This window comes from Nannobrachium achirus, assembly GCF_963921795.1.
Source record: "Nannobrachium achirus genome assembly, chromosome: 8".
Lineage (NCBI taxonomy): Eukaryota > Metazoa > Chordata > Actinopteri > Myctophiformes > Myctophidae > Nannobrachium > Nannobrachium achirus.
Genome location: NC_137817.1, coordinates 56,802,844 through 56,812,430, shown reverse-complemented (window position 1 = coordinate 56,812,430; position 9,587 = coordinate 56,802,844). Strand labels below are relative to the sequence as shown.

At 43.4% G+C, this 9,587-nt stretch overlaps 1 protein-coding gene across 1 annotated transcript; it reads left to right on the top strand.

The window, feature by feature from the left end:
* Positions 1-4,767: 4,767 nt before the first annotated feature.
* On the top strand, positions 4,768-9,266 carry LOC308290244 (uncharacterized protein; the record flags this gene model as incomplete). Its single annotated transcript, XM_080732019.1, has 5 exons — positions 4,768-4,794; positions 5,686-5,944; positions 7,738-7,827; positions 7,958-8,038; positions 8,329-9,266. The coding sequence occupies 5 exons, from the start codon at positions 4,768-4,770 to the stop codon at positions 9,264-9,266; spliced, it is 1,395 nt and encodes a 464-aa protein (XP_080588145.1).
* Positions 9,267-9,587: the final 321 nt, after the last annotated feature.

Genomic DNA, 9,587 nt, shown 5'->3' with positions numbered 1-9,587 from the left:
CATAGAGAAGGCTATGGGAAACGAGGGGGTTTGGCTAAGGTAATAGTGACCAATAGTAGAAGACTGTGGTTGTACTGGTCAGCTCCTAGTGGTCAACAGTAAAAGACTGTGGTTGTACCGGTCAGCTCCTATAGTGACCAACAGTAGAAGAATGTGGTTGTACTGGTCAGCTCCTATAGTGACCAACAGTAGAAGACTGTGGTTGTACCGGTCAGATCCCAGTGACCAACAGTAGAAGACTGTGGTTGTACCGGTCAGATCCCAGTGACCAACAGTAGGATACTCTGGTTGTATTGGCCAGCTCCCACTGGGCAACAGACAGTAGTAGTAGTAGACGTCGTTTAAGCAGCTCAGTTTCACAGAAGAATTACTGTAACATCCCAGCAGGAACCAGATCACATGTACGGTATGCATAGCTGGTAGAAGACACCAGTGTAAAATGGTTTAAGCCCTGGGGTCGTTCTCATAGAGCTGACTGATCGTTTATAATTACAGGTCATGCCTATTGATCCCAGCCGGGGAACTGGGTTGAAACAGTCATTAAGTACAATGCCAAACAGGAGCTCTATAAATATGATACAAGGAAACGGAACGATAGATGAATATTCTGCAGGGATATCAGTGTCACTTGCTGGTGTCGGGTGTCCGTTATCAAGCATTATGCAGGGGAAAATTCCTTTGTAGCAGCTTACAGTAAACCAGAAAAGATGGAACGGATCCAGAAACGCATGTGGCACGGAAAACGACACAAACCGAGGGGGAAAGATTTTCAGATAATCTTATATTCATGAAACAACAGCTGAATATCCATAGCACTTGCATTTGCTTGTTCTCTTATAGAGTGTTAGCTTGTAGGGAGGAAAAAAGAGATTTGTTAGAATCTCTTAGTCTTATATATGATCAAATTTTAGAGGTCTGAACCACCCCTTTCTTTGTAATGAAGATTGTCAAGTCAAGTCAAGTCACATTTATTTATATAGCACATTTCATATGACAAGCGCAGACTCAATGTGCTTACAAGAAAATGCCAAAAAAAGACAAAAAATGTAATCCAAAATAAAATCCAATATAAAAAACAGATAAAAACAGACACGACACAAAGTGAACACAATTACATAATGATTAAATAACAGTTTAAGCAAGCAATAAATTCAAACCTAGATAAAAGCTTGTGAGAATAGGTAGGTCTTTAGTTTGCTTTTAAAAGAAGACACTGTTTTAACAGACCTTAGATCAGCTGGTATAGAAGTGGGACCATAGTGACTGAAAGCACCATAACCTGATTTAGAATTGCTCCAGTGTTTAGTGAGTAGACCTTTGTCAGATGATCTAAGGGTTGTGAGTGTGAGCTCACCTGAAATCCATGAGGATTTTGAGATCAGAAGAGGAATTAGTATCATTATTATATTCATTGCCAGTATGTTTGTTCATACGAGGAAACATCTCCATTATAAGATATATAAACGTAATCAGAAATGCGTAGAAACCCTATGTACAGGGCACTCGGGTGATGTAATGGTAAAGTCCCTGTCCCCCACCACGGAGGTTGTGGGTTCAAATCCTCCACCGTGGTCCATCCAGCTTTGTCGGGCGTCTATGTGAACACAATTGGACCATGTGCGGAGGAGGGAATCCGGGGTGGGGAGGGGGATGTCCTCCCGCAAGGGGCTCCTCACTGGCATGTGAGTCAGTAGGATACAACAGTACGACCTCCCGGTGGGGGCTCCTCACTGGCATGTGAGTCAGTAGGATACAACAGTACGTCCTCCCGGTGGGGGCTCCTCACTGGCATGTGAGTCAGTAGGATACAACAGTACGTCCTCCCGACAACAGTATGTCCTCCCGGTGGGGGCTCCTCACTGACATGTGGGTCAGTAGGATACAAAAGTATCCCCCAAACTGTGGAATAAACTCCCTGTCGCACTTAGAACTACAGACTCACTCCCTAGCTTCTGCCATGGACTGAAGACTCACCTCTTCAGTCCATGGCACTACTGTAACACTCCCCTTCCCTCAATTACCATACATGAAGCTAGATAGCATTCTTAGGTTTTAGAAAGGTCTTTTTTACTGATTAGGTCCATGGTCTACCTAAGTTATTGTTTTTCTAGATTGATATTCCTATGCCTTGTTTTATTGTTGTTGATGTACTGACATATTATCTTGCTTATTATATTGATGTATTACCTGCTTATTGTAAGTCGCTTTGGATTAAAAGCGTCTGCTAAATACCTAAATTGTAAATTCTTACAGTACGTCCTCCCGGTGGGGACTCCTCACTGGCGTGTGAGTCAGTAGGATACAACAGTAGTGACAACACGGAAATGTGTGTGGGGGAGAAAAGGCAGGTAAAAAAATAATTGGCTACTTGAAAAAAGAAAAAAGAAAGTATATAGGCCTAGGCCTACGATATGAATACAATGTACACTATATCAGTATTTGCAATATTTAATGTACACCATGGGCTGATTGTTGATGGATGAATCAGAAAATAAATACAGATCATTGCACATGTTAATGTGTTGTATATGCAGAGGGTAGAAAGTTAACATACATTTGCAGGTTAACAACACATTTTATACTTTGACAGTGTTGCATTAATTTACCCTCCTGGTCCCCAAACTGTGGAATAAACTCCCTGTCGCACTTAGAACAACTGACTAACCCGACTTATATAAAGTTTTCACAATAAGTGCTTGACCTACTTACGTTCTTCTTTTTTTCGAGATTAATATTTCTATGCAATTTGATGTATTGATGTTGATGTATTGATGTATTACCTTGCTTATTTTATTGATGTTTTACCTTGCTTATTGTAAGTCGCTCTGGATTAAGAGCGTCTGCTAAATGCCTAAATTATAAATTGTAAATTGTAGCTATTAGGCAGTAGTTAGGGGATAATGAAGTCTTGCTCAGGGACATTCGACACATACAGTATAGACTGGGCGGACCTGGGCTTGAACCGCTGACCTTTCCATTCCCAGGCGTCCTCTCAACTGTACAGTACATTCAGTTATGTGTTGTTCACTTTCAACCTGGAGGGATGGGGTGTGGGGGGGTCCATAGGGGGCAGTGTTAACAAGCTCCGCTGTCTCAGGGGTAAAGGGACACAACGTTCCAATGTACAGCAGTGGTTTTCAACCAGTGGTACGGGGACCACCAGAGGTCCTTGAGGGGGTTCCGGGTGCTGTCCCCAGCTAAATGATGGAGAGCTGGTAACCAAATGGGCCACTTATAGATGTCCAACTCTTGACCGTGTAAAATGAAACCAAATGGACGCCTACAGGTCCATTTGGTTTTGTTTTACACTCTCAAGAGTTAAATTATTGTTAAACAAACAACAGTCTACTACACAATTAGAGAATGTATAGGAACAACTACACTACACCTTTTTGATTCATGTTTTGCCTGTTCTATCGCATCAATACAGCATTGTGGACAAAACCTTTATCCAAGTTATGTACATCTGTGCCAACTTTGTGTGTGTGTGTGTGTGTGTGTGTGTGTGTGTGTGTGTGTGTGTGTGTGTGTGTGTGTGTGTGTGTGTGTGTGTGTGTGTGTGTACACAGTATTTATGTTGGACTGTCCTCCTTCCTAAAAGTGTGTGTATTTCCACCATCCACCCTGTATTTTCACCTACAGACGGCTGCTACACGAAACTTAATAGACTAAGACCATACTTACCTCCCCTTTTCCACAGTAAATATTTTCTCTTTTCTTTTCTTTTCCTTTTCTTCTTTTTTCTTCTTTATGATTTCCCCCCTTTTGTTATTGATATCCTATGCAAAGTACTGTGTTTTATCCGTCTGTCTTTCAATGTTATATGAGATACTTAAGGTGGTTCCTGGGTACATAAGCCGAAAAGCTTACTAAGATCTCCTTTTAGTTGACAGTTGTCATGAAACTGTACTTTTTCCTATGTAACCTTCTAGTAAATTCTTCAATCAATCAATCAATGTGTGTGTGTGTGTGTGTGTGTGTGTGTGTGTGTGTGTGTGTGTGTGTGTGTGTGTGTGTGTGTGTGTGTGTGTGTGTGTGTGTGTGTGTGTGTGTTACTGTCGTTGTCCTACTTATAACATGACTAACTGAAAGTAATGAATCACTAAAAGGTTTAGATAGATACAAATGTACTTTGTAAGTTGTATTATGTATAATTACTGTATATACTGTGTATAAATACATGTTACACAGTAGACATACTGTGTATAGCTGTGAAGAGTATAATGTAAGTGTATCAGTGAATACTTCAGAATAGGTTAGTAGTGTACAGGTCATTACTCGTGTGTGTGTGTGTGTGTGTGTGTGTGTGTGTGTGTGTGTGTGTGTGTGTGTGTGTGTGTGTGTGTGTGTGTGTGTGTGTGTGTATGTGCACACGCGTGCCTGTGTGCGTGCGTGCCTGCGTGCGTGCGTGTGTGTGTGTGTGTGTGTGTGTGTGTGTGTGTGTGTGCACGCTGGCCCCTGGACCTCTCATACATACATACATTGTGTTCTATTGAGTGTATTATTAGTGTCCTATGTGAATATCTAATGGGGTCAGCATACACTGAATAGAGTCCAGAAACCAGAGACTGCAGACCTAGTTGTCACCCATTAACAATGACACACACACACACACACACACACACACACACACACACACACACACAAACGTACCGGTATGTGACAGGTGTGTGAGTGTGGGTGGGTGGAGACTGTTCAGGTGTATATATACGGGTGTAGTTGCAGATGAAAGTTATTCCCTGACAACCAGTCAGAACATCAGCCATCATGGTTCACTTAGCAGCTCCTGGTTTGGTGAGTATAGATGTACATCTGCAGCATCCATCGTGCTACTGCATTTGGACTGGCTCTGGCTCTTAGAACTCTATATTTTTAGGATTTTTTAAGTTTTTTATCTTTGGATATTTTTCATCTTCTCTGAGACATATTCATACAAAACTGTGCTCTTAAGAATTGTATATATTTTGATATACTTTTAAAGTTTTTGTCTTTGGATATTTTTCATCTTCTCTGAGACACATTCCTTGTTAGAGAATATCTCATAATTTGTTTAACAGGTATTTTTCAATATGTACAAAACTTGGACGAAAGTGTGTATTTAATATACATGTCAGATGTTTTTGGGTCATCCAAAACATCCTTTCTTCCATTTGCTCTAAAATATCTTTTGGAGGCTCTCCTCTTTGAGATTGAGATTTGTGTTCATTCCTGTACATTTGTGGTGAATTCTGAAGCCGGCTAAAATAATCAGAAGTCATGTTAAACCTTGGAATATATCTATTATACCCACAAAAAAACAACATTGAAAAAATAATTTTAGGGGTTTATGGTTCAGGGTTGCACTTTATTGTTACATCTTTTTGTACATTGGTTTGGCTTCCTTCAGACAATGCAGTGGTATATACAGTATAATAACAGCAGAACAAATAGAAAAAGAAAAAAAAAGATAGTAGAGAGTGCAGAAGGCAAAAGAGCGAAAGGGAGAATAAAAGAGTATCCTCAAATATACATGTGCATAAAGTTTGGTATATTGTTTACACCAACAGCATTTTTACCAGTAGTTGCTACTACTGTACCTAACTTTTTTTGTAGACAACTTCACAGTGTATTCTATATGTGCAACAGGTTAATTCGCTAAAGTGGTTAACGTGAACTCTCTCTCTCTCCATCCCTCCTCCTCTACAGATCATGTCATCGATGCTTTCCCTCCTGCTGGTAGCAGTGTCTCTATCGTCTGTCTCGAGCCATCCGCCCAATGGCATGCTCCCCCCACAATCAGATGAGGTGCCTGACTTCATGTTCAACATAACGTCTCCCGACGGCGGCCAAGGAGAGGACTCCTACTGTGACATGATTACGTCCCAGCTTCCCTGGTCCTGCGTCTGCTCTAAATGTAAAGCCAGCCTCGGACCCAAGGGCGAAAGAGGAGATCGAGGACTGCCAGGTACATAGATATTTACATACATTTCTATGTTTCTACTGCTTAAATGTTGAGGAACCAATACCAAATACTGACAGGAGTGTCAGGGTTGCCAAGATTGGACAGTGAGAATTCAGGAGATTTTTGGGGGGTCGTTTGGGGGGGTGTGGAACTCCACCAACGGGGGTCTGGAGGTCCTCCCCCCGAAACCTTTTAACAGACTAGATGTATTCTCCTGTGTTCTGGTGAATTTTGATCATTTTATTAGGCTTGCTTTACTTGCAAAAAGTAGGTGTACAGAAATTGATTTGATAACTGAAGCAATGTATGACCCATCTGTACTAATATTCACTACTTACTGTAAGTGAATATACCCACACCCCTTAAGCGGGGAGCCTGGGAGTTCTCCCCCACACAATTTTGAACACAGTAGATGTAATTTCCTGTGTTCTGGTGAATTTCTGGAGTTTGATACCAAATCCAGGAGAAATGACACGGAAATCCCCCAATCCAGGAGAAATTCAGGAGAAATTACAATTCAGGAGGAGCATGGCAGGAGATGGGGTCAAAATTCAGGAGACTCCAGTCGAATTCAGAGTGTTGGCAACCCTGGTCATTGTCTGTTTTGTGTTTTCATCGGACAGTTAAAGTTGAGAAGAATATCATCACCAGAATGTCTGGTATAGGCCTATCTGCGTCTATGTCTCTAGAACCTATGTCAAAGGTGACATTTCCAGCACATTTAGTCTTCATTTGATTCTAAGTTGTAAGTAAAATGGAGAGGGAAAGAAAGCAGACAAAGATGCCACGTGACTTATATCCTAAACCAGATTCAAGCCAAAGGCATTTTCATTACGCGGTACCTTCAGGAAGATGTGGTTGTATTTCTGACGGTGTTACATAACGACATGTATACTGTTGCAGAGGAAACACAAAGGGAGAGAGACTTGTTTAGATAGTCATTAATTTGAAGCTAATCACCAACAATCCGATTAGATTACTCTAGGTCGAATATAATCTACCTAGAGTTAATTTACAGTCAATCATACATAATGTATATCAAATGACTCTGCGTTGAGTGTGCAGTTCTATCCAGCAGAGATAAATCTATGTCACGTTGGCTATTGTTCTGTTGTCTATACAGGGTTCCTGCACATTTTAACCAATGAATTTCCAAAACGTTTCCAGGCCTATATAACAACCTTTCAGCGCAATAACTAGTCTATTAGTCCTATGTGTAATGCCCAAAGACAGGCAGTGTAGCAAAAAAATAAAACTAAATAAAGCATAGAATGGTGAAATGAGCTTGTAGATCTGTTTTCGTCACATACATTTAGGCTGCAATCACATACGTTCGACAAAAAACTACTTATGTTACATAATCCTGTGCGATGTTATACAATGTTTTATGAACTAAATCAATAGTCAATAAGAATGCATAGACAAATATTTTTCCAGGACTTTCCAGGACCCTTGATCAATTCCAAAACTTTTCCAGAACTGGAAAAAAAACATCTAATTTAAAAAAATATTTCCAGGAATTTCATGACCGTGGGAACCCTGTTCATATGACAACCCACATTCATTCATTCATATTCATTACAGTTTAATCGTATCAGATTGATATCGACCTACAGCTACCTTACAGTCAGACATACATACTGTATATCAAATGACCCGGCGTTGAGCTTGCAGTTCTGTTCAGCAGAGATAAATCTGTAACGTTGGCTATTGTTCTGAGGTTTAGCCTACATGACAGCCCACATTCATTCATATTCATTACAGTTTGATCTTATCAGATTGATATCTCTCTCTCACACACACAGGTAGCCCAGGCAGCCCGGGCAGACGGGGTCTGACAGGCTACAGAGGTCGTCCAGGTTTCTCAGGAAGACAAGGAATGAAAGGTAACCGACTCTTGGAAGCAGAAAAAAAATATCTTAGGCCGAGCACTCACAAGATGAAACAGCAGTACTAGCTGTCCCTTCTAATATCATAACACTGTCCTGTCTCTGTGTCTGTGTGTTCGTCCTGCAGGAGAGAAAGGAGATGAGGGCGTGAAGGGAGACACAGGTGAAGTTGGACGCATGGGGGCCAAAGGAGACAGAGGATTCAAAGGTAAAGTGGACATTATAGTTACAAAGGCTTTTACATACAGTATCGTGTGAAACATGAAGTTTGTACAGTACTTAACCGAATGCGTATTTAAGTTTTAATGTTATAAATATCTGCGTTTCAGATTCCTAGTTTTGCATCATTCAATATTTTGGTATATTTTGTGCTGTTGAATGATTGTATGATAGAGGACCACATTGAATCAATATGTATTTCATTATACTACTGTATATATTGTATGTATTTAATGCATTTGTACCAAAATCAACCAATCAATCAACTCTGTCCTCTAGGTGATAAGGGGGACCATGGCCCCAGCGGACCCGCAGGTGATGTTGGCCCTAAGGGTCTGGATGGTCAGTGCCCCGACAGATGCGAGACCATCCCAGGACCCCCAGGCCCCGCTGGTCTGTCCGGACCCGCTGGTCCCCGAGGCCCGACTGGACTCACCGGCGCCACGGGTGCCACGGGTCCCAAGGGTGACGCCGGTGTGATGGGAGTCAACGGTGTTCCGGGAGTAGCCGGCGTCAAGGGCGACCAGGGCGCCGAGGGAGATTGCCACTGCGAGGACGGGGACGCCGGACCCCCGGGGCCCCAGGGAGACCAAGGAGCCGTCGGACCCGCGGGGCCCCAGGGACCGCAAGGGCTACAGGGAGGCCAGGGACCACAGGGTGACCAGGGTGACATGGGGATCATGGGCGCTCCTGGCCCCTGCATGCCCGCCTGTGCGTCCGCCTTCACCGCCACGCTGGCCGCCGTGTTCCCGGTGCCCGACTACCCGGTGGTGTTCGCCACCGTCGTCACCAACCCGCAGAACCACTACAACCCGCTCAGCGGCATCTACACCGCGGCTGTGGACGGCACCTACGTCTTCAACTACCACGTGAGCGTCCGCGAGCGCATCCTCAAGGTGGGCCTCTTCCACAACTACTTCCCCAAGGTGAAGAGCACGGAGACCACGGACCACGGCACCGCCTCGCAGCAGGTGGTTCTCCACCTGAACCGCGGCGACGGCGTGTGGCTCCAGGTCAAGGACAGCCTGAGCAACGGCATGTACACCAGCAGCGAGGACAGCAGCACCTTCTCCGGGTTCTTGCTAAACCCAGACAGCTGCGATTGCGGGATGTCCATGGGCAGGGGCGGTGACGATCTCTTGGTCCCGGGCGAGGAGGCTACAGATGCGCCTGGCGGCTTCCCGTTCGACCCATCTAATTCTAAGTGGAGCCCCTAAGTAGCCTGCCCCAGCCGGACCAGCTCCCCACGCCAAACACGACCCCCCGAAGAAACGACCATAACCCGACCTAGAGATATTCGATGAATAAATTATCTTAGTCAACCAGTAGATACATAGGCTTAGATAACTTTATTGCCCCGAACAAAATATCAACATGCCAGTTGAGAATGGATCCACGATCGTTCTCTGAACAATAAGATGTCCATTCAAAACATTCGCCGATTTTGGGGATCCCAAATTCTGCGGGCAAATGCTGCCCAACAAAGTGCCAACATCCCGTTATTTGTGTAGAATAGGTACTAACTTAAGAAAAGAAAA